Below are 26,290 nucleotides of genomic sequence, written 5' to 3'. Positions count from 1 at the left end.
TGAACTCTCCTGCCCTTAATGTAAACATATTAAATCTAACACATTAGTTGCAATTAGAGTTTTTTTAATCCTGACCAAGGGAACTCTATTACACAGTTATAGAAACAAGATAGCCTAAATAAGCATAACTAAAAATAATCTTAGAGACCAAAGCTTTTATAAAATATGAATGGATACCAGAAGTAGTTTAGATGGCTATACTTAAGTGATTGTGTAAATACTTTATCTGTTACACATGCATTTTTGTCTACCATTTGCTGAATTAAAGTAGTTATCTGGTTGTAACTAGACTTAAACTTTTTCAGTTTTTATTAATAAAACTGATTTTTTAGGAGAAACATCTTCACAAAGCTGTATGTAAAGTCAAATACTATTAATTTTGCTTTACATATGTCTATTTTTCTTAATCTAGCATTCAATCATGGCCCTTATATAAATCAAATCTGTATAAGACTATCATTTGATTTATAGAAGATGACCTGACAGAATATGAAAATAATTTATTGAGCCATGTGTCTTATACTCTATAAATCAATAGCTTTAATATAGAGACATCTCAATTAGGAAGCGCAAGAAGAGAAAGTATGCCTCCTCCTTATCTAGATCACTAAAATGACAAAAATCACAAAGCAATACTTATAAATTATAAAGTTCTTCAGATGTGAAAGGGGATCTATTATTTCAAGTTGGGACACATAAAGTGAGGGTCACTATCACCAAAAGGAAAACTCAACATAAGACTGTTTTAGAAATCATCTGTGAACAGTAAGACAAGAATCTTAAATATCAATTAGGGACACTAGGGATAGTAGAGCAAGCAATATGTTTGTCTTGAATGCTGTTAACTAGAGTTCAACTTTTGTTACTCAATATAATACCCAGAGTCCCACTAGTAGTAACCCGAACACATCCAGGAGTAATCCCTCCACTGGATGTGACTCAAAGACCAAAAACAAAGCAAAACAAACAAAACTTGGTGTCTTTCTACAGAACATGTATATTATCATAAACTTGAAAAACTTAACAGGGTATAAAGTTATGCCAATGAGCATAACTATACATCTATACATCCTTCCAAGTTTGTTTTCCCCAAAAGTCAATCAGCCAGGCACAATCATTCATGGTATAGTTTTAGCTACAATGGGATTAATGATCAGGAGACCCAACTATGGTCACTCATGGCAACACATTTGGAAATTAAGTCACTACTATTCAAACCTCATAACAAGACACTTTATTATTTATCATTCATCATATAGTTATTTCACCCCAACAGTAAATTAGAGGCACCATTTTCTGACAAAATTTTAGGGTAACAGTTCAAATTTAATTATATCTAGGAAAATCTTATGAGGGATAAGTAAAACAAAAATTATGCAAATGGTAAATAAAATATATTGTCCATCACAGGGTGCTCCTATCTGGTCCAGAAATATAGTTATTTAAGTTTGTGTTTTTATATGAAATTAGTAGATTTTAACTGCATTGATTGAACCTTGACCTAACCCCATTTTAACTCTAAGTGGAAGTTGAAAGATTCTAATTGTGTTGGAATTAAATCTAAAATGAATTACTTTTCCAGAGCTCTACTTTAAATTTCAAGTTAAGTCCTTTCAAAAGAAAAATAATCTCATTGATTTTTATTAAAAGAAATTTTTACTACTCCTAAATGTTTCTTTCCAGTAATGAGTTCATGCTGACAGTCCGATTAGATTTACACTTTCTTTCTACAGTAAAATGAGATTTTGATGACCAGTGAATTTACATCCTTTGGCAGGTCGTTCATAGGACATAAAGCCATGCATCTCACTGGAAGATTCCTTGGAAAGTCATTAGGAAAAATAAGAAAAGACAACAAGCTTCAATAACGCTAAAGTATGTGAGACAGAATTGGAATATTTCAGAAAATAGGTCCAAGTGCATTAGGATGGGTTGGCTCAGAAGAGACTGAAATATTTATCTCTCCAATGCAACAGAAACTTTCATAAAGGAAATAAATGTGTTACAAATGGAGAAATAAATAGGAACCAAAATGCTCAGTTTAGAACAATACCTGGAGAATTGCTGCTGCAGGCAACGCATCTGAATTCTGTTGCGCTCAGATTCCAATGTCACTTCTTGCAAACGCTTCTCACTCTGAAGACGTAAGTGTCTCTCCTCTTCCAATTCATGTATCAGCTTCTCATGCTATAAAAGGCACAAAGAGAAGACTTTTAAGATATTTGTTGTTCAATATTAGAACAAAAATTTATCTATATATGTATATATAATTTCTCTCTATATAAGTATCTATGAAATTCTGATTATAAGGCAACTAAATTCTATTATTTTAATCTCTTATAATAAACCAAAAAGTCACCAAATTAATTCATCATAAAATTCAGAAGGTTACAGGGTCTTCAATCCTGGCTGATATGACTCTAATGTTTTAATAATTTTCACTAAACCAGGTGGCCTCTATGTAGAAATAAAGAACTATGACCCAGTAAGTCTATAGAATTCGTAATAACTCAAGTAATAATGAGTAAGATCATTAGTGCCTTTTCAGAATTACTTCATCTCTTCAATCTATGTTATATGCTTTAGGAGGAACATTACGGGCTTTTTATAGAAGGAAAAGGCATTTCAACTTAATTAGACCATGAAGCACAAGAGAATAAGATTAAATAATTAGTTTTTATTTTGTCCAATTAGGTCTTTACAGATAAAAGTAAGCTAAACCAATTATATTTATAATCCCAGAAAACTAGTTTGTCTCACCAATAGGTTTTAATAGAGAAGCCAGATGACCCAAAATAGATGGTTCAGCAAAATCTCATTCCTAAAACTAGAGAATAACACACAAACTCAGATAATTCATTCTTGTATTATTGACTCAGCCATACTGATACTGTGTTTGCTTTGTTCTTACTGATTTATTTTTCAGCAAGTTATGTTGTTATGGTTATGTTCATTCAGATACATGTTCTGTAAAGAAAACCAAAGACTTAATACATGATTATAAAGGGTTATTTTATTTTTCCTGAACATGAATTCTTAAAGAGCACAAAAGGGAAATAGAGACCTTGGTTCTCTTGTTAGCAAATAAATAAGACCCTATGACTCTACTATAAATTACCCTGGATGAAAGTGGATATATTTTACAGAGCATACTCTCAGGAGATCATTGTAAAGATGGAATTTCTCTAATTCTGACTCAGCAAGTATAAAGTCCTTTTAGGGAACATGAAAGAGGCATTATATCATGATTGAATAAATGAAGTAAATCCCTCCAATGTACTTACATATCCCTTTATTTCTATATCTTTGCCCATGTTCTTCCTAGTTAAAAAATGCTCTGGGCTCTCATTAATGAGTTCTAAGTTCCTCTCTATTTATAGTTCTATCTACTTAATTCCTCCCAAATTAAAAATTTAACAATATTCTCTAGAATTTATTATTACATTATTATTCTCTTCTCTTCCTTCTTTCTACCAGTATTTTTTATCATTTTCACTCATGGGATCCCTATTTCACTTTATTACTTTCTGTATTCATTATTGCAATTTCCCAACTACATGAACACCTGCTTAAGATTTGCTGTATGTATAAAGTGTATCTGCATCCTGTGATTAGCATATTAATACACAGTAATATCAGATATACATTAGTTTGTTGATTCCGAAGTCTGCCATTTGCCAAGTCATGCCTGTGCATCTCTTTCCTTGTCTTTAATGGTTCATTTCAGCCACCACAGACACCACTAATAGAACTTAAAAGAAGTAAATTAAAATAAAATCATCTTTCTGTTACTTTCCATCAGCTTTGGAAATGAAGGAAAACATGGCTGTGAAACAGAATTTTAAGATTTGTGGAGAAGTGCTTATAATTAGTCTCTAGGCAATTACATAAAATTAACATTTTTAAGATTACACAGTAGAACCAACCTAATCCTCCTTTTACTTACTGAAAATCATATATTGCTAAGTACTATTTTTCAGAAGTTTGTAATCTAAAATTAATCACAGCATCCAAATTAAAATATTGTTTAAGAAAATTAGCTTATAACACTTTATTAATGTGTATCGTGCTAATATAATGTGGATTTAAATTAAGTATTGTTATGACATCTAATTATAGCCTTATTTTCACTCTTTACATGAATTGCAATATATATTTCCCTATAAAACTCACTAAATTCAATGTCCCCATTATTTATGAAAGACATAGTAATCCTAGAAGCTGAGTAGATAAGGAACTATAGAGTTGATTTTGTAATGTTGTACTATTAGCTGTAACAGAAGAATCAGGATCAGATTTTGAGATGCTCAGATTGAAGTGGCCTGGTTTACATTTGCAGTGCTGATAACATCACCCAAGGGAGGAAAAGCTTTTATTCTAGCAGAGATGAAGAGCTTACTTCTTAAAAATGGGAGGAAGAAGAAAAGAGAAGTTTGAGAAATAAAAAAGTACAAAAAGGGCAAATTTTCAAGGACAGATCAGCACTTATAATAGTCTTAAAATTATCATTAGTTCTAGAATGGGATTCTACTAGAAAGCTGCTATTGGTGAGTTGCCCTGTACAACTAAATTATCTTAGACAAAAGTTATATATTCTGCTATTACTTAGCAAATGCGTAAAATATGAACATTATGGGAGGACTAAGTTCATGATTACACAGAAAAGGTCTGACACTTCAAAATTATTAAAAATTACACATCATATAATGTTAGAAAATTTCAATTAATATTGTTTTGTTAATAATATTAATATTTTACAACTAGAATTTAAGTGAAAAATCAATCAGTATTACTGTGTTCACAACACAAAACAATATACATATTTATATAATTATAAAAGTAACATTAAATAAATAAAATAGTATGAACATTGTATACACTGATCCAAGTTCCATAATTTTAAATAAATTTCTGCATATTCCTGTGATAAGGAATACATATAGCTAATAGTCCTACAGTTTACTACTTTGGTCTTTCCATTTCCTTGTTAAAAACATTGATGGGAAGATTATCCTTTTTGATCTCCTAAAATTGTTCAAATATTTTCACATATTAGGTATTCATATTATTTGTCACAAACATAGTCATGGGATTCAGGAGAGGTTAAAGTCAAATATGGCACCTTGGCATATTGAATATATCACTTTAAAACAAAGGAAGTGGAGAAAACAGTGAGTGCAAAAACATCATGCTGACTCACTTCTCCATTCCCTGAAATAAGTCCAAAAATCCTTATGTGAAAGCTGTGTTCCAATAGTGAGGGGGAAAGGTATCACCAGATAACCTCATAAGTTTCTTATAACCAGAAAGTCAGGAAGAAAGAGAAACCATGTTAAACCAATCTTTAGCTTCATAGTTGCTCACTCACCATTCACTTCACAGGACAAATCCTTTTAGATTATCAATTATGTAAAAATTCATTATTTCTTTGTCAAAAGTAAATTAGTTTCTGCTCTAGCTATTTATCTCTTCATTATCTTGTGAGATAGTTCACACAAATAAACTGAATGGATATATATATATATATATATATATATAGTTAGAGCTTATTTCTAGCTATGTGCTCAGGATTTATGCCTGATGATGCTTGGAAGATCATATGAACCTCAGTCTGTGTTTGCAAGGAAAGTACCTTACCTACCATAGTACATCTTTAGCCTTCAAGTTAAATTCTCTTGGATTTTTATGTTTTTTTGTGCCACTTTTAGCAGTGTTTAGGACTTATTTCTGAATATGTGCTCAAGGTTTACTCAAGGCAGGGATTGGGGAACATCTGGGATACCCAGGCTTGAACCCAGGTCAACAGCTTGGAAGGCAAGCTGTAGTATCAATTCTGTAGTATCAATTCAACCTCCCTAAATTTAATTAGTTTTTGTTCTTTCTAGTTTTTATTATAACACCATAATTTATCAATCAAGTTGTTAATTATGCTGTCATTTCAGGTATTAAATGTTAAAACACCAATCCAGCCAACACTATGACAATCCGTTCACCAGTATCCCCAGTCACTCACGAATTACCATAGTCTGCCACTATGCAGGAACAGATTTACTTCATATTTCTTGTTACAAGATAAAGGCAACTGGAATTATCATATTTTAGATCAACAAATGTCCATCTGAAATGCTTGTTATATTTCTCCATGATATTATTAAAATCAGTGTCTACAGATTTACTGGGCTGTAGTTTGGTTCTAATTGATCCTTCTGTGCTACTGGTTAGGCTTACTGAGGCTAATAGGTTACTATTAAACTTTACAATAATATTTTCTGTAATACTATGGGGCTGACACTACAAGATATTGAGGTGTTTCATGGCCACAATCAGCTGCATAGTCCAGAATTTAGAGATCTAAAATAAATTAGGTAGGTGGCTTGGAAGCTAGGCTCTTTCTGTCAGAGTGTGTCAGGAGGGGCTTGGGCTGCTACAGTTCATGCAAAAAAGAGAAATCTATCCCCTCCTTTCTGAAATGGCCACAGAAATATCTACCTTAACCAGACTACCAGGACATATTGGCATCCCTATAATTTAATTTTAATTATAGTCAGAGACCCAAAGAGGGAGGAGAATTTTCCCTTTCTGGTGACTTTCATTATGTAATAAAACATAATCACCAATGATATCACAGTTATAATGACTAAACTTACATTCAAAAAGTGGAGGTATTTTATGTATATAATGTATAATATGTATATTAACAAATAAACAGAGTGAGTAGTACAATTGTATTTGAGCATAATGGTGATTAGCAACCATCCCAATGTCTGTCCACAAAAAAAAAAAAAAAAAAAACCCACCCTGGATTTCTATGGGATATTCAGAAGCTATACAAACAATCAAAGATGAACCAGAAAGAAAAGAAAAACATTGAGAAATTTATTAATGATTTCTGGGATACCCAAACGACATAGAAATCAAGGACAATATAAAAAACTAAATGTCAGTAAGGGAGATCAATAAGGAAAAGGCACCGAAAACAATAATGTAGAGATTAAACTTCAGTTTTACCACTGAAAAGACAAAGATTTTTGTAATACAAGACCAAAATTTTTTCAGTAAGTGAAAGAAGGATGAAGGATGTAGATCAGAGCGAAGGTTACAAAGGGACAGTGAAGTTGCAGATTTCAGAGATTAAGGCAAGATTTTATTGGCTAGTATAGAAAAGAAAGTGATGTTAAAGTTAAAATTGCTCATTGCACAACTAGGAACAGAAGTGGTAAAACAGAGACCCCAAAGGCATTGGTTTTAATGTGGTTCGCAGACAATTGAGAGTTTTAGCGGTTTTGAGAAGACTGACAGAATCTAAGCAGTTTGAGAAAGATAATTCTTCCTCAGGGTAGACTCCAAAAGTGAAAGACTACTTTAATAGGGAAAAGTAGTAGTTACTACTTTTTATCACTGTCATTCATTAACAATGTTTCTCTGAGTAGAAAAAAATGCCTTTTCATCTGATTTTCTGACTCTCCTACTTCAATAAGTATCCCCCCAAGCCATTTATTTCCTAGTCTTTGAATACCCTATTACTATGGGCCAACCAAAGAAAGTAATTGAGTGATAAACCAATTTGGTAAACTGCTTGGTATCCAGAGTCAATTAATTTTTAATTGATACATATTTCTCCAATATATCCCTGAAATCAATTGGTCAGACTCAAATTTCAATATTTCATAAAAAACTACTTTTTAACCATCAGATTCTTTTATAAAAAGTTAATATTTCTTGATTAAAATAGATATTTCCATGTTGTAATGTTAATTTATTATAATTACAGTATCTATTAATAATTCTACATACAATAGACATTCTCAGAAGTCAATTTGATCAAGTATCTTCCTTATTAATTTCTTATATGTTATTTTCTGTTCTATAAGTATATTGTATGACATAAAAAGACTAAGCGATTCTAGATTCTTACAGTGATTTTTACTTCATTTTCTACCCTAAAATAGCCTTAGCTTAAATTTCCCCATTTTATGCCTACCATGTTCCTTTCTTTTTTTACTTCATAATATTTAGTGGATAATTATTTGGATATTTCTTCAAATAATTAATTTTTTCCATTTCAAAAGGTGAGTCATTGGAGCCCGAGTGGTGGCACAGGGCATAGGGCGTCTGCCTTGCACACTAGCCTAGGATGGACCATGGTTTGATCCCCTGGCATCCCATGTGGTCCCCCAGGCCAGGAACGATTTCTGAGTACATAGCCAGGAGTAGCCCTGAGGGTCACCGGGTGTGCCCCCCCCCAAAAAAAAAACAGAACAACACCAAAAAAGTGAGTCATTAATTTTCCCTCTTGCTCATTATTACAGAGTATTACAAGTTCTCTTAATCTCCTATACTCCAATATTGAATATCAGCGCCATTGACTAGAAAGCTGAACATATTATCTGTATGTGCTTTCCACCAAATATAATCTTCCTGCCATATAGCACTAATGTTCTTAATATCCAACCTTCTGCCTTCCATCTTTCCCTCTATTCATCCTTTTTCTCTGTTCTTCCTTTCTGTCTTTCTTCCTTGTGGGGGTAAGTCACAGTGGACATGCTCAAGGATCATTTCTGGTGAGTTTCCCCCCAAAATCCTTTTCACCCTCCTATATTCCATCCCTCCCTTCATTCATCTCTTCTTTCCTTCTTTCTTTCCTTCCTAGCATGACCTCTACCAGAATCACATCCTTTATACCTAAATTGACTTTTTTTAAGTTTGTATGATGTCATTATCTTCTTCCCAGCCATTCATGTGTAACTGCTAACTGCAATCTCTTAAACTAGCAAGCTCTTATTTTTATGCTGGATGATGTTTTGCTTTTGTTAATGAAATGCCATGCATTATTAGCATATCACAGCATATCACAAAGCATTCCAAAAGTGCTGGATATATTCTTTTTTTTTTTTTTTTTTGGTTTTTGGGCCACACCTGGCGGTGCTCAGGAGCCACTCCTGGCTGTCTGCTCAGAAATAGCTCCTGGCAGGCACGGGGGACCATATGGGACACTGGGATTCGAACCAACCACTTTGGGTCCTTGGATCGGCTGCTTGCAAGGCAAACTCCGCTATACTATCTCTCCGGGCCCATGGATATATTCTTGTTGAGTTAAATTAATCTCTTGAACCCCCCACTTCATTTTATTTTTGGACTGACAACCCTAAGTCTACAAAGTTTATATATGTAACCACAGTCTCTTTATGACCTTGTCTATGAGGACAAAGTGATAGTATTTTCCTTTGCTTAACAATTCCAAAAATAGCAAATGAAATAAGATAAAGAGATAAAATAGGTTTATACAACTGTTTGTCCTTTCTCTTTCCATTCATTGTAACCTTCAATAGCCTAGAAAATCATAATCCCAAAGTTAATATTCACTTTATTATTTTCACTCCTCTCCTAAAATGTAAAGTAAAAATTTTCTCAAAAAATTTCAAGGGGCTTTTTCCAAAAAGCATTTGAATTCATTTTTGGCTTAAGATAGTACATTTCACTATTCTTTTTGTTCACCCTACTAGATTTTTATAGAATTGTAGGCAGAAAAAAAAAACCATTCAGGTGAATAAATTTTCAGCTATGAACAAAATCCTTATATTCCTAACTTTCTCTGGTGATGGGTATAATTATATGTATGAGAAATTAGAATATTTTCACTGACAATTATTCACTCCTCTCAAGTAGGAGGATAATTACAATGTCAACAATGAACTATAGAAGGAACTAGTGGAGTTTTCATTTTAAATCTGCCAGAGAAAAAAACTCTGGAACCTAAGAAATTAATTTTAATTTATCATAAATAGAGTTTGCTCATTTTGAAAACAATAGAATGCCCTCAAACTTCCCATTTAATTGTGGGGGAACCTCATGGATGTTTTCTTAAATAAAAGTTGACCTTAAGAACACCTGAATTGTTTTCTACATAGCAAGCTTCCTTCACTTTGATACTGGACAAAATAAGAAATCTGACATTTTAAAGAAGTTTGCTTTGTCCTGGTTAACAAATGTAAATATTCAAATTATATCATTCCATTAAAAGTTCAGATATGATATTTAAAAGATCAGTCTGGAATATTAATCGCCAGTTGTGGTTGAATGCTTTGATATTCAATTTCATAAAATTACCAAAGTTAGAAGAAACTGAAAATATGCTATATTGAATAAATAGATTTTGTATTATGTCAAAAAGTGAGATTAAACTAAAATATCATTTTGATAAAAATGATTAAAAGTCTATATGAGTTCAGTGACTGTTAGGTTAAGTTAAAATGCCATTTGTTTTGTTTTGGTTTGGTTTGGCTTTTTTGGGCCACACCCATTTGACAGGGTTACTCCTGGCTATGCACTCAGAAATCGCCCCTGGCTTGGGGGGACAATTTGGGATGTCTGGGGATCAAAACACAGTCCATCCTAGGCTAGCGCTTGCAAGGCAAATGCGTGTAACTCTAGTGCCACCTCTCTAGCCCCAAAATGCCATTTTTATAGGAAATTATTAAAAGTCTATACATGAGAGGACTGAATACAGTTTATCTGTAGACTAGAAAATAAGCATATACCTAAAAGGCAATGTAAGTATGTCTATAGAAAATGCATTTATCTCTTGGCTAATCACCTGGATGATAAGACTATAGCAGATAATCTCTGTTTCTGATCTTTGACTGAGAAACACTGATAGAGACTTTAATTGCCACTAACTAAATGGGTATGACAGTTGTTGGGCTATAGAAAAACTCAGTGGAAATTTCAAAGACATTAACATAGCGCAAATAATAAAATGTCAGATAATGTGATCCCATGTGCCCGCACAGTAACACTGGCTTCACCTCAGTTTCGATTCTTTTTTTTTTTTTTTTTTCAGTTTCGATTCTTGCTTCAAAGTTTAGTGCTCTCTCATTCTGAACTGGTCTCTGGTCAAGGTCTTAGATTAGATTGAACATAGCCTAGTTGTTCCTCTGTTTCTACAGGTACACATTACTATCTTTCCCCTCTTTAAGTCCTATTATCAAAGGAAAAAAGGAAAGGAAAAAAAGGAAAAAGAAAGTGTTTATTAATTAAAAGAGCAGTTTAAATAGCAGAATCTAGTAGAAGCCCAAAAGTGTGCTAACCATCAGGGTGATAGATATAATCCACACTATCTTTATTAATACATAGGAGCCAGAAAGCGTTATTAGAAAGCCTCCTTTCAAAGTAGTTGAGAGCAGAACAAATTTCCAAGTGCTGGGAAGAAATTTGCATTTGGATATTTGGATTTATAATTAAACATTTTATTTATATTTATCAATATATTATTTTACAATAAAAATCTTATAAACTCAATATAAAAATCTATATGAATTTATAACCGCAACCCAACTACAAACATGCTTGTAATCATGATGCTTAAAGATGTTAATTTAAAAAATAAATTAAAAAATCTATATTAAGCTGAAAAGTAATTAAGATGATAATAAAGCATTTTATATTTCTAAGTATATGTAAAACCCTATTAGGAAATATGTTCTCATTCGTTAAGTAAAACAATGTTAAAAAGAGATTTTTACTAGTTCTTAAATGTTATCAAATAGTCCCTTCATTTTTACAGCAGAAAATATTAGCACATTACTCTATAAGTATATTTTTTGTTGAAGTATAACTATTTTTAAAATAATTACTTTGGTTACAAAATTATTCATGCTTTAATTCAGTCATAGAGCGTGAGATGATTGGTACCCCTGCATTAACAATAGTGAAACCACCATGTTAAAAAAGGGAAAATGAGGGGGCCGGGCGGTGGCGCTGGAGGTAAGGTGCCTGCCTTGCCTGCGCTAGCCAAGGATGGACCGCGGTTCGATCCCCCGGCATCCCATATGGTCCCCCAAGAAGCCAGGAGCAACTTCTGAGCGCATAGCCAGGAGTAACCCCTGAGCGTCACAGGGTGTGGCCCAAAAACAAAAAAAAAAAAAAGGGAAAATGAGAGTATGTATGTGTCTGTATGTGAGAGAGAGAGAGAGAGAGAGAGAGAGAGAGAGAGAGAGAGAGAGAGAGAGAGAGAGAGAGAGAGGGAGGGAGAGGGAGAGGGAGAGGGAGAGGGAGAGGGAGAGAGAGAATCTCTGTAAGGGGGTGTTAAAATGTTTTTCCAAGTGGTAGGCAGGGATCTATGAAAATTGATGGAGAGAAATGAGAAATGTGTACTGGTGAAGGGTGATGTATATAGACATGCTTTAAAAATACTTTTTAGGACTCCTAGAATATTTAGCTAAAGGAAAGATTTAACATGTAGCCCCTTTCTCTCTCTCTCTCTCTCTCTCTCTCTCTCTCTCTCACACACACACACACACACACACACACACACACACACACACATATACACAATACACACACACAATACCAGGGGCTAGAATGATAGCACAATAATAAGAGTGTTTCCCTTGCACAGCCAACCCAGGTTAGAATCTTGGCATCCTATATAGTCCTCTGTGCACTGGCATTTGTGATTCCTGAGTACAGAGACAGAAGCAACCCCTGAGTGCTACCAGGTGTAGCCCAAAAACAAACAAATGAAAAAATTAGTCAACTTTACAATTACTAGGGTCAAGCAAAACACATTGGTCATTACATGGCTTTATCATTATTACAATGCCTGACCAGGAGCTTTCATATCTTAGAATAAAAGAAATTAGTTACCAAAAGTTTAGAAAACTATACATTACTTATAAGCACTAACAACATAACTGCACAATTGCTATGAGTCTCTGGCTTTATTTTACTTTAATTATCGTGAAAATCACCTATCTCATCAACAAGATTGTGTTCCCTGGCATTAAGTGTGACCCATAAATACTGGGAGTATCAAAGAGATTGTGTAAGACTAGGAAATATGCATCCAAATTTTAATGACATGTGCCCAGACGTGGAGAAATTTTCAAATTAATTGCAGAATGGATTTTTAAAGGGATATTTCTAAACACACCAAAAAAAGTATGTTAGTGAAGAATTCTGATTATGTGTTCTAAGCATTTATTGTGTCTACCCATTACTAAATCTAGGCATCAAATCTTGATATCTTTCAAAGCAAATTTTTTTAACTAGAAGTTAAGGCTATAGGAAGCAAAGCAACATAGAGTTTAAGTTTAGCATCTCATGCCAGAACAGGATGTCTAGCTGCCTTGCCTTAGAAGTACCAAAGAGTTATTTTTTATGGTCTAGTAAATTTCCACCATAATCAATGAAACAACAAATATAAAAATACTCTCCTTCCAGAATCAGTGTTTGTCTGTGGGATACAAAAGGATTGAAGAGGCAGTATTGAAAACAGAGGTCTTTAAGACCATTATAATCACAATTTGAACAGCTAATAGCAAAAACAGAATTGCCTAAAGAAGGGTTGGCAAATGATTTCTTTACAGAACTAGCTTATTATTTTAATATTTATGGTCTATGTAGTCTTTATTACAAATAATGTTTGCCCTTATATCAGAAAATTAGGAAAATACAATATATTAGTAAAAGTGGAGTGGACATGCTTCAATGAACTATTTACAAAAATAGCTGAGAAGTGGACCAAGTTAGCCATAGTGGTGTCTTCTTAACCAAGATTGCCATCTTAAAATGAATCAATTATATTCATTAATTATTTTAGAATGGAGTATTTATTCACTATAAAATTCCTGTTTCCCAGAAACCATTTGGTGTGGGTTATGTCTTCTTGTTGAAGACATAATTTGGTGCATTTTTGGCCCAAATTTAATAAAATGATAGCTTCTGTCTCCAAAAAGTATTGTTTGCTTTTTCCAAAAAGGATAAAAATATATTAGCAATTCTGAAAATGATGTTATATATGCTTATCAATGTCCTAGAAAAATATTTATAAATAACTCTGTAATCACATTTTGTTGCTGAGATCAATTTTATATTATATGCAAAAATATGTCTTACTATTTAGTGTCACATCATTAGCCTATGTCTGTTCTAATCATCCATTAAGCATAGATATTGCCTCCCATTGGAGAGAAAATAATCTTTAGTAACTTTCTGAAGTTACAAAATATTTTAATTATTTTAATTAAACTATAATATATAACGACCCTACTTTAAAGCAAATTAATATTAGAGTTATAAAAAATTGAATAGTTATAAAATGTACTCAGGTAAGTGATTAGTCATACAGATAAATACTTTGAAGATGGTTGGTCCATACCTGACTATGCTAAGACTGACTCCTTGCTCTGTGCTCAGGGATAATTCCCAGTGATTAGGGGTTACCTAATGGGGCTCTAGGGATCAAACTCTGGTGAGCAGAGTGAAGGAAAGTGTCTCCAGACTGTAGAAGAAAACCTTGCATGTATTTATTCTAAAAACCAGTAGGTTTATTTTTGAGAGGAGTGATATTTTCTTATTATTTCTGTCATATATCTTCAGGTACTGCAATGAAATTCTATTTCACTTCTAGAACATTGAAATAAAAATCTAACTCTAAACATTCATTAAAATCAAATACGTTAACGAATAGTGTTAGAACCCGTGTGTGTGGATAAAGTTTTTAAAAAATATGCAGCTACAGGGGGCCAGAGCGAGGTGACGCAAGCAGTAAGGCTTCTTCTGCCTTGTCCACACTCACCTAGGATGGACTGTGGTTCTATCTCCCGGAGTCCCATATCGTCTCCCAAGCCAGGAGCAATTTCAGAGCACATAGCCGGGTAACCCCTGAGTGTCACCAGGTGTGGCCCAAAAACCAAAAAAAAAAAAAAAAAAATGCAGCTATGTGGCTTCCTGTGAGTCTCCCAGCTACTCTAAGGCAGCACAACAGAAAATTTTCCTAAAAGGGAGCCATGGCACAAAAATAGAGGTGAACTAGTAGGGGTTCTGAAAGAAAGAAAGAAAGAAACTAGATCAACAAGAGGCAGGAGTACAGTCTTAAAAAAAAATGTTAAGAAGCACTATTGTAGATAACAGGTTGCAGCAACAAAATTTTATTTTCTCCTTGCCTCTTCTTATAAAAGTGGAGTGCAAAAATGGTTTATTTACAAGATGGACCAAATAAATGAACTTGCCCGCATAGCAAATATTCCAGTCTCTTACTTCACGACAGTTAAGTTGGCTTAGAAAACAAGTTTCCAGTCTAGAATTTGTGTAGCCCTTGGGTCATGCCTTTTTCACCAGTAATTTAACTCCTTGAATTGTATGTTTAGTTCATATTTTAAAGACTTCAAAACTTCAAACGTTCTTTTGTCTGTACCCATTGATTGTTGTTAAGCTAAATGTTTTTCACTCTGTAATCAATACTTTCTAACAAAAATAGAGCTAGGCATTGACAAACAACTCCGAAGCATATTGCAGCATTCCTGTGAGTAGACAGCATGAAAAACTACTACCCCCAAGAATTAAAAAACATTGCAATGACTCCAGTGCTTAATACAATTTTTACAAGTTTCTTATAGCTGGATCATTCCACTGTAACAAGACTTTATTAAATTAGACAGCTATTGAATTGTAAGGTTTCTGAGAATAACAATTAATAAGACTTTGCCCTTTATTACTTTTTCAAACTACTGCAAGCATACAACTCCTGTTTATTTTTATACTTTCTCTTGTGTCAAATATAATACAGAATAGTAGCAGGTAAGATAAAATGGTGGTACAAAATGTAAACAACTATAGGTTTAATTTTATTAAAACTACTGATCTAGTATAATACTAAATGAAATTATTATTTTTAAAAAAGAATAAGAGGCCAGAGAGATAGCACAGTGGTAGGGCATTTGCTTTGCACACAGCTGATCCATGACAGGCAGTGGTTTGAATTCTGGCATCACCTATGGTCCCTGGTACCTGCCAGGAGTGAGGATTTCTGAGCATAGAGCCAAGAGTAACCCCTGAGCAATTCTGGGTGTGACCCAAAAAACAAACAAAAGACCCAAACAGCAACAACCAAAAACAATAAGTTTGTTTTATACTTAGAACCCAGTGTACAATTTTATATAGGACTTGTACACACTGTAATCTGTTCAGTTTGACAGAGTAAACGTTCAATTTCCAATAATTTGTTCATCCCATGATTTACTCTTTTAATTCAACATTGAGTGAGGTTGCAAGCAATATATTTAGTGAGTGAGATGCCAATGATACACAATTCATATAAATGTCTTTCTCCAATATAAATCCCTGTAAATTTCTACACCTTATGTCCTATGTTCAATTGATAAGACTGTAGTAGTGTGGGAAAAGGAATACCAGTTGGAAAAAAACCACCAAGAACTTATCAAAACAATAGACAGAAAAAATAAGACCTTCAAATACAGACCACTTAAATAAGGTACATGTTTGTCTTCATGTTCATTAGTAAAAAAAGAATTCAAGGAACAGTGGTTTTAAAACATTTTAAATTACTTGTATCTTATAAATAACTGTGAAAATATTGGTAATTCCTATTAGTAGCAGTTGATTTTTTTGCCAACAGAGATGAATTTTGCATTATAATGATGTAATTCAATGAACTAACTTGAAAGTTCTCTTTCTTCTAATTTCTTATTTTAAGAAAGAACCTCTTTGCCCTAACTCAAAATTGCCACCAAGTGGATATACAAATGTTGTTCTGGCTGCAGCCATGCAGGAAATAGCAGCTTCTGACTTCAGACCAGTTGGATAAATCACATTCATTAGCATTTACTAAATATATGCTACAACCATATATTCTAGATTATTTTATACAGATGAAATATATCCTAGTTATGAATGAGTACACTAGAACCATAATGTAAACGTTGCTTAAGTATAATTTCTCTAGCCCTCAGTATATAAATTATTTTATTTATATAATAATTGTTGATCCATTGTATAATCTACATCTAAATCTATTGTGATTAAGAGCAAGAACAAGACCTATTTTAGCTTCCTATAACCTGTCATAGCTGTTAAATAATATTAACAAGAAGCTCCTGAACACTTAAAATTGGAATCACTTCAAACTCACTAATCAGAGGTTATATGAACCCTCTTCTGTAATCTTTCATGGAAGTGCCAGTGATGATACACAATTTAAAGTGAGATAATAAGTAGGATTAGGCATGGTGGAGAAGCATCCAGTTCCCCAGCTAGTAATGAAACTCTCCTGCCACTGATCATTCACACTCCAGAAACCACATGGAAGGTGATATTATTGACACATTTGGTGATCCAATCTATTTAATGAAATACCAAAATTAGTAATTCTAATCCTATTTAAAGTAATCCTTAGCTTCCTACATAATTTATTGTGAACTATATAAAATGGATCTTTTTTTTTTCTCTTGAAAATATGGGCACAGAGAGAAACTTTTAGTGGGCACAGTTAGAGCTGGACATTTTTATCTGAAAACCATAAAGCTTTTAAAGATAATTTTGCAAATGTAATTGAGTTTCTAATAGCTGCTACTGATAGTAATTAAGAAAATCTCATTTCCCTAAGTTAAACATAATGAAATGTTTTTCAAGATCAAATAAAACTAGAAAATGTCACTAGGATGATATAATTTGTTTCTGAAAGTAGTTTTCTGAAGTTTACTGTGACACTTACTTCCATAGCCAACAAAAGCCAATGCCATATAAGTTAAGGGCAATGAGGATATCATTTCCATGATATCAAAATAATCTTCATTGCGTGACAACCAATAAGAAAGGCTGCATACTGACCTCTTTCACATTGCAGTTTGTGAAAATTAAATAGATACATTAAATTTCTTTCTTTTAAGGAAAGTAACAGAAATAGAATGATCCCTCATATGTCAGATATAAAGAAAAAAATAAGTAAGTGAGAAATGGCCAAACACAGTAAAACTGGAGAGCTGGTCTACAGAACTGAGCTTACCTTGGTGGTAGTTTGGTGGAGGGATAGAAAGAAAGCATCCTTGAGATTTTGGTGGAGGAAGCAAATAGGCTGCTGGTGGTGGATGTATTGTTGAAATGGTGTATGCATGAAACATATCATTAATAGCTTCATAAATCATGGGATCACAATGAAAATGGGTAAAATAAAAACATCTTTCTTTAAGAGTTTATTGTGGAATTAAATGTGGCCAGAATGCCCTCTGTGAGACTTCTGTGTTTCACACAACCAATGTTTCATTTCTACATTACTTTTGTCCATTCCTCAAATGAAAATAGAATTTTGGGGGGCATACTGACTGTCACATTTGCTTATTCTCATTTCTATCAGAGAAATGAACTGTTTAAAATTAATCTCTGCTTCCCATTTTTTATGGCTTTTGACAAAAAAATTCAGTCTCCCTTTAACAGCGGTTTATCATCTTGGTTGTCAAGAAGCTTTCCTTTATGTCTCATCAAAACGTTCTGTCTTAATTTAATTTCTTTTTTAATGTAACTTGTAAGAAGCTAAGAAGCAATTTGTTTTGAAACTCTTCATAATAAATGCGTTGTTCTCAAGAAAAATAATTAGGTTAGATTTTAGTATTATATTAATAAGATATTCAACTTATTATCTTTTTATCTTAATGTTTGTCTGCTATTACATATTATAGGATTCTGTGGTTTATATCAATTGAGATTTTTTTAAATTGTTTTTGGGCACATTAATAGTTCACATTCCATTTTTAAAGTCACTAAAATCAGATACAAATTTGTAGCTAAAGTTAGGTTAATATTAAACTCAGTCAATTAACAATACTTGATACTGTCACTTCCCTATACAATTAATGCCCCTAGCTGAAATACAAAATGTCCCTTTCTAATGAGAGCTCCTCTCTTTGCATGTTTAAGTTCATATATCATGTGGTCCAAAAACATCCCTATTTATTACCAATAAACTGTTATTTTAAAAATTACATTTTATTATTGCATCACAGCAACAGTGGTATATCTACAAATGAAATAATATTAAACTTTAGGAAAAATGAAGTCATAAAATGTGCTTATATATGAGAATATACATATGCTGAGCAAAGTAAGCTGATGAAAAAAGATATAAGATGATTATACTCATTTGTGGGATATAAAATATATAAATATATAAAATATAGTATGATAATAAATGTTAATAATATCAAAAGACAATAAAAATGAGAGCCAGGAGGACTAATCCATGATAGGAAGCTTCACAAAGGAACTACTATGACAATAATTGTTCGAAATGATCATTCTGAATAAGAATTGGCTGCTGAAGGAGGCAAAGTGATACTATAATACTCCATCAATAACATTATTGAAAACCACAGTGTCTAAAAAGAAAATAAGAGGGGGGAATTCTGAGAAAGAGACCAAGACAGAGACAGATTTAGAGAGAAAAAAGAGAAGAAAAATGTCTGCCATAGATAGAGGCAGGCAAGGAGGGAGGGAGTGGGAGGGAAACTGGGATATTATATTGGTGGTGGGAAATGTGCACTGGTGAAGGGAAGGGTGTTGGACATTGTACAAGTGAAACTCAAACAAGAACAATTTTTACATGTCACAGTGATTCAAGTTAAAAACTTACTTAAAAATACAAATATTAATTTCTCAAGAAGTTGCTGCCAGATGTGATATATTCAGAGTACTATTTCTTGTTATGTCTTGTTAATTTTAAGTTACTGGTCATGAAATTTTAATATTATTGAATTTCAATCTACCTTCATACTTCTAAATGTGCATAATATTCACCATTTCTATCACCAAAGTTAATGCCTTCTAACTACCCAAACCACAGCTCTACTCATTCCTCTCCTAGCTTCACTGCAGGTTTCACTTACTTAAAAGCTAGTTTTGTTGTTATCTGTTAGTTTTTTTTAGTTATTCATATGTAAAATAAAAGTAAAACTATCAAGTTATTGTTTTTCACTGATTTCAATTCCATTTATTTTGGGTGATGTATTTCCTTTTTTTTAAAATTTTATTGTGGTCCAAGTGAATTACAAATCTTCACAGTAATATTTAAGGCACCTAGTGACAATGAATGAGGGAACTTCCCACCACCAGTGTTGTCCTCCATCCACCCCTATTCCCAGCATGCATCCCACGTCTCCCTCCTTTACCCCACCTAATGCTAGTGCAACTGTTCCCCCCTTGTACAGCTTGTTATAAATTGGATATCGATTCTGTTGTCATTGTATTTTCTTGTTTTAAATAATTTATTTAAGAACTATGGTTACAAACATGTTTGTATTTGAATTTTGGTAATAAAAAAGTACACCCTCTTAGCGTTATTGTTGGAGTCCTCACTGGATATTTGACACTTCTTTTTGTACTGGTGGAGCGTTTCACCTTTTTCTCCTTCGTCTCTCTGAGGAGGAGATCCTCTAGAAGAATTCCGCTCATTTTCTGAGTATTAGACCTTTACCCCAGTTTACTACTGTTCCCTTCTTCAAACAAAACCACGTAAATTGAACTAGCTAGTCCTGCCCCCAGTTAGAGGGGGAAATAAGGGAGGCACAGGACCAAACAGGTGCAAGACTACTAAGTATTAGGCTAGATACAGAGGGAACAACATATTCTGGCAGCCCTAGGGGTGAGGGAAGAGCATATGGAAGGCAGGACAAAAACGGAGGTGTAGGGAGGACAAATTGGTGATGGAAATCCCCCCTGATTTTAAGTAAATATGTACCTAAAATATTATTGTCAACAAGATGTAAACCACTATGATCAAAATAAAAATTAAATTAAAAAAAAAGTACACCCCCTTCACCAGTGCAACTTTCTCACCACCATTGTGCCCCACATCTTCCTCCTCCCTTACCCCCTGCTATCCTTCCAGACAGGCATTCTTTTTCTCTCACTCACTATCATTGCCATGATAGTAGTTATTTCTCTAACTGCACTCATCACTAGTTGTGGTAAGCATCATAACATGGGCTGGTCCCTCCAGCCCTTGTCTCTATTGTCTCTGGGTATATTTACCATACAGTCTTTTATTTTTTCTTAAATCCCACAGATGAGTGAAACTATTCTGTGTCTATCTCTCTCCCTCTGACTTATTTCACTCAGCATAATAGTTTCCATGTCCATCCATGTATAGAAAAATTTTATTACTTCATTTTTCCTGATAGCTGCATAGTATTTCATTGTGTATATTTACCACAGTTTCTTTATCTACTCATATATTGTCAGACATTTGGATTACTTCCTGATTCTGGCTATTTTAAATACACTTCAATGAATATAGGTGTGACCCAAACAACAACAACAACAACAAACAAACAAAACAAAACAAAAAAAGATTGTTTTCCAGAGAGGCTTAACTAAATAGCACTCCCACCAATGGATGAGAATTCCTTTCTCTCCATATCCCTGCCAGCACTGATTGTTCTGATTTATTTTCTTAATGCTGATATCATGCAGCTTTTATCAAATAATTAGCTTTTTAACAATTGCTTAACTATTTAACACCTAAGTACTGAGCTTTCAATAATATTTTATTTGTTGATTTGAGCACTTATTCAGAGGTCCTATATGTGAAAATTTAGTGAGCTCTACAATTATGTTCACTTTCCATTTATATATATACATATATATAGTTTCATATATATCATGGTATAATACATGAAAAATACAGGAGAAAAATCTAGAGATCTTAGATATAATACAAAGAACTGTATCCATCAATTTTATTCAATAAATTAGGTCAAAAAATTAAACTCCATTAACATTAAAAATAATGCTATAAGAGAGACTCTGTTTAAAGTTTGGGAAAACTGGGGGAAATCTCTGCAAAACAAGTATTATTTAAAGCACTGTGGTGTAGCATCCAAATTATTTAATGAACACTCAAAACCGCAATAAGAAAGCAAACAATCTGTTTTAACCATGTAATTCGATATGTCACTGAATAAGAAGAGAAAAATTATCTAAAAGTTGCTCAACATTATGTATCATTGGGAACTGAAAATCAAAAAAAAGTGCTGAGATACCAGTACACACCTTAGAATGGCTAAAATAAAACACACTATTAACACCAAATCCAGGTGAAAATGTAAAGCAATAAGAACTATCATTTGTTGTCAGTAAAAATGCATATTGTCACAAACATTTTTAATGATCTCTTCTAATAAATGTGATCCAGTGAGAGGTCCATAAAATTATGATTATTATTGTTATATTGTTTTGTTTTGGGGCCACACCTGGTGACGCTCAGGGGTTACTTCTGACTCTGCACTCAGAAATTCCTCCTAGCTTGGGGACCATATGGGATGCTGGGAATTATGCAAGGCAAATGTCATACCACTGCACTATCGCTCTGGCCTTGTCACAAACATTTTTAAACAAGTTGGACAATTAACAAATGTTTCTTATATAACTTAACTGTTTTCTTGTTTAGGATTTTTGACATCAGGATTAGTTATAAGATTTAATATACTAAGACATGACTCTAAAGTATTTTTAATTATTCATATTATTGCTTCAATCCCTGAGCATATATAACATTAAATAAGCTGAACAGTAATTCCTAGAAGATCCAAAATAATATGAACTAGGTATCTGACATTCCTATTATATAACTCAACATGTAAGAGTGACAGTAGAATGACTTATCCAGAGGATAGATATATTATCTCAAAGACAAGTTTCTGAAGCAAGACTTTCATAAGTTCTGGCCTACATTCAATTTGTGTTTAATTCACTTGACAAATACCACAACAACAGACAATGTGTGCTGTATTAGAGATGCATATACTTTACAAGTCAGACATGCAGAAGTCAGAAATAGTATTTGTTTCAGAAATGAAGGATTAGGAATTATTGCTTGATTATGCAAAATCCCAATTCAGTCCAGCAGTGAGAATTCAAAGTGAAATGTAATTCTAGGGAAAAAAAAATGTCACAGACACTTTCCCTTTAATTCACAAGGCATATTGGGCTTAAAATCTACATTTAAGATATAGTTCTTTCTTTAAACATCTTCATTATGGTAGTTGCATATACCCTAAATTCTGAATTGCTCTTCATTCCTCATTAATGGCTTTGTTCTTTCTGGCATCCTGCAGGCCAAGCTCACAAAATGCCCAAGTAAGAGATAAAAGGAAGAAGTAAGGGGGTCGAACAATTTCTTCATTTACCAAGATCAAAAATTTGTTGATAATACATAAAGTCACACAGAGGAGGAATTATTCAATCATGCAGTCTCTTATGTCCAAGTCCTAATACTTCTGATTTAGTGGTGTTGAAATGTCATCCATCTCATTAAACAATTTCCAGGTAAAGCTCTTGCTGCTGGTTAGACCACCTCTCAGTAAATTTTGAACCATTAATGGTCTTCCAACAAGTGTTCCTCTCAAAATGGCTCTTTTAAAGTTTTGCTATATTAGCAAAACTCTTATGTCAACTTGCCTACGTCATTGAACCTACATAGGTAAGTGTATGAAATATTATTATAGAGTGATGTGAAGTTAGTGTTTAGAAGTAAATACTAAGTCAATAGACTTTAAATTAGCCTGTAAAATGTAGACTCCTAAAACTTGTTAAAGTCTGGAATTCTCTGATTTTTTTTTACAATAATAGAAAACCTCTGTGTAATAAGTTGGAGAGACATATATTTTATATAAAAATTTGGAGCCGGAGCAGTGGTGCAGCGGTAGGGTGTTTGCTTTGCACACAGCTTACCTAAGACCGTGGTTTGATCCCCTAGCATACCATATGGTACCCAAAGCCAGGAGCAATTTCTGAGCCCATAGCCAGGAATAACCCCTGAATGATACCAGGTGGCCCAAAAACCAAAACCAAACCAAAACAAAATGAAATGATTGCCTATGAATCTTTTCTATCAACAAAGCCCATGCCTAACTTTGCATTCTAATGGTAAGTCTTCAGATCTCAAATCTTTTGGTCTACCCTTTAGATTTTAGACTTGCTATGCCTCTATAATACTGTAGATCAATTCATGAAAATGCAGTTCAATTATATAAGAGGATAGATCATTCATTTATATAAGAGGGTAATAGACAAAGAAGAGAATAGATAAGTGGATGGCTACCTGGATGAATACACACACACACACACACATATGTGTGTGTATACAAATACATACACACATATATATATATATATATATATATATACATACCCATATTTATAGTCACACGTAGCACAAATATCTTGTTGGTTAGGGTATTTGGGGGGTTATAAGAAATCTATCTCCTCTAGGCTCTTGACATCATTTTCTACAGTTTCCTACTGTCTATTCAGACAGATTGAAAATAACTTCAATATCTCATGTGTCTACTGTTTCTTGATTTCCAAGAAACTTTCTTGAATTGTCAAATTTCAAATGTGCTCTTTCTTTGCTCCTAGAATCTCAATTGGTCTAATTCATCTTAATCTAAACACAGAAAAGTCAAAACTTGACCAGTTTTTATTTAAGTCTGCTTTTCCTACTGTGTTCCATTTTTGTGGATGAATAACACTGCTCATTTCCTCTCTGGCACTCAAAGTTTTAGAATCAGTATCAATTTTTCACTTCAAACATTCTTGGTTCAACTTTGTGCATTCTCTAAAATTAAAAGCCCCTTAGAAGAACCACGTCTTTTTTCATATTGTCAGAGTCCCTACACAATGTGTAGCAGCCATCTTCCAGGTATCCAGAAATTATGTGATAAAATTACTACATTGAGATTACACAAAAGTTTACAAGTGAATATGCCTTTAATATGTTTTCCCATACTTCAGATCCCAATTTTCATCTCCAATATACTGTTCCCATAACTAAAATATATCATTAACATACAGAGTATTGGTTTTTCTTTCTCAATTATATCCATATTTTCTCCTTTACCATTTCTACATCATAGCTTGATGTTTCAATTATTGTGCCCTGACTAGTCTTTTAACTTGCCTCCAATCTCATATTTTTATAATCAACTTTTATATCTTAACTCTGTAATCATAGCTTTTTTCAGTGTATGAAAATATTGTATTACCCCACTAAAGTTATCCACTTTTTAATTCGGATATAGATGGTTCTTCATAAACTGATCCAAACTTAATACTCAAATAAATGTAATGGGATGAAAAAATAATACAGATGATAGGGCACTTGTCTTTCATGTAACCAACCTGGACTCTATACCAATAACCCTATATGATTCTCTGAAATGCACCAAGAATGACATTGAGCACAGGGCCAGGAGTAAACGCTATGTACAGCTATTGGTGGCCCAGAAAAAATTAAAATTAATTTCAACATTCTTTAAAGAATTTCCACTTGAGACTGTATCATAAACACATTTAAAATAACTTCAACTCTTGAAAATATTTGCTATTCATGTACATCTAACAAATATATGTTTTGTCCTGTCCCAGTCATTATCCATTTTACCATACTTTAAATTTTTTCAATAGTTATTGTCTAGACCTCATACCTTCAACCTTCCAATTTCATTGCTTGTAAATATATATATGCATAATCTTTTAAATTTATTATAGGTCTTATAACTATAGAGCCTTTAAAATGGTATTCTTATTTGTTAGATTACCAGAAACCTCAATCATATCATTATGATGATGTGATGATATTTACTTCATCTTTCTTAAACATTCAAACACATTGCCTGTTAAAAGATATGCCTTATAAAGAATTACTAGGAACTTTTCCCCCCCTTTGAAAAATTAACAATACATATGCAAAAGGACTCCCAACCACAGGGGTTTATAGAACCTCAAAAAGGACGAATATATTACAAGCTTTGCGATTTGTTTGAAAATATTTAGTTTATTACTTGTTGATGCTTTTTCCTTTGGGGGAGGCATGCACTTCAAGAAGTATCAGATGCATTTCCTAGCAATCGGATAGAATATAAAATAAGAAAATAATAAAAGAGAGAAATCGGTGCACACCAATGAAACAGTTATAAATAACACTATTAAATATGTTCATTAATAAAAATGTATATTCAATTAACTAGGATTTTTTCCTTAAAAGATGCATGTATGTAATTCATTTTCCAGCTGAGCAAACAATTATCCATTTATCTTACAAACTGTCCCATCGAACTCAAAATATTCTAGGTAATAATTCTTTTTCTTATGTAGCACTGAGAGCTAGTAATTTTTTTGATAATTGATATAAAACACTTTGTACAATTTAACTAGAGGTGGATGCTCCTGTAAATAAAAAGGAGCATAGATAGCCAGAGAGAGGAATATTTCTCAGTAAATTTAAAGTGAAGTAGAAATCACTTTAGCTATCCTTTAGGAATTTTAAAATATTTCATATCTTTTTAGTTGCTCTCAGGAAGGATTTCAGTGGAACCTATTTGAAGCAAGTGCTGAGTATATTTGCTATCATTGTGTTCTTTGATCTCAGTATATTGGACGCTTCTGTAGAAATAGGTAATACAGCAAGAGAAAACAAACTGCTGCCTGAAGATAATTTTTC

At 33.1% G+C, this 26,290-nt stretch overlaps 1 protein-coding gene across 1 annotated transcript in view; it reads right to left on the bottom strand.

Moving 5' to 3' along the window:
* Positions 1-26,290, bottom strand: part of NCKAP5 (NCK associated protein 5) — a 564,957-nt gene that overhangs the window by 492,218 nt on the left and 46,449 nt on the right. The window contains exon 2 of the mRNA XM_049773574.1: positions 2,054-2,187. Coding sequence (XP_049629531.1) covers positions 2,054-2,187 — 134 coding nt within the window. The remainder of the gene's footprint in view (positions 1-2,053; positions 2,188-26,290) is intronic.

Source organism: Suncus etruscus, chromosome 5 (assembly GCF_024139225.1).
Source record: "Suncus etruscus isolate mSunEtr1 chromosome 5, mSunEtr1.pri.cur, whole genome shotgun sequence".
Classification (NCBI taxonomy): domain Eukaryota; kingdom Metazoa; phylum Chordata; class Mammalia; order Eulipotyphla; family Soricidae; genus Suncus; species Suncus etruscus.
Note: the sequence above shows the minus strand (reverse complement) of the source record. Positions and strands in the feature narration are given on the sequence as shown.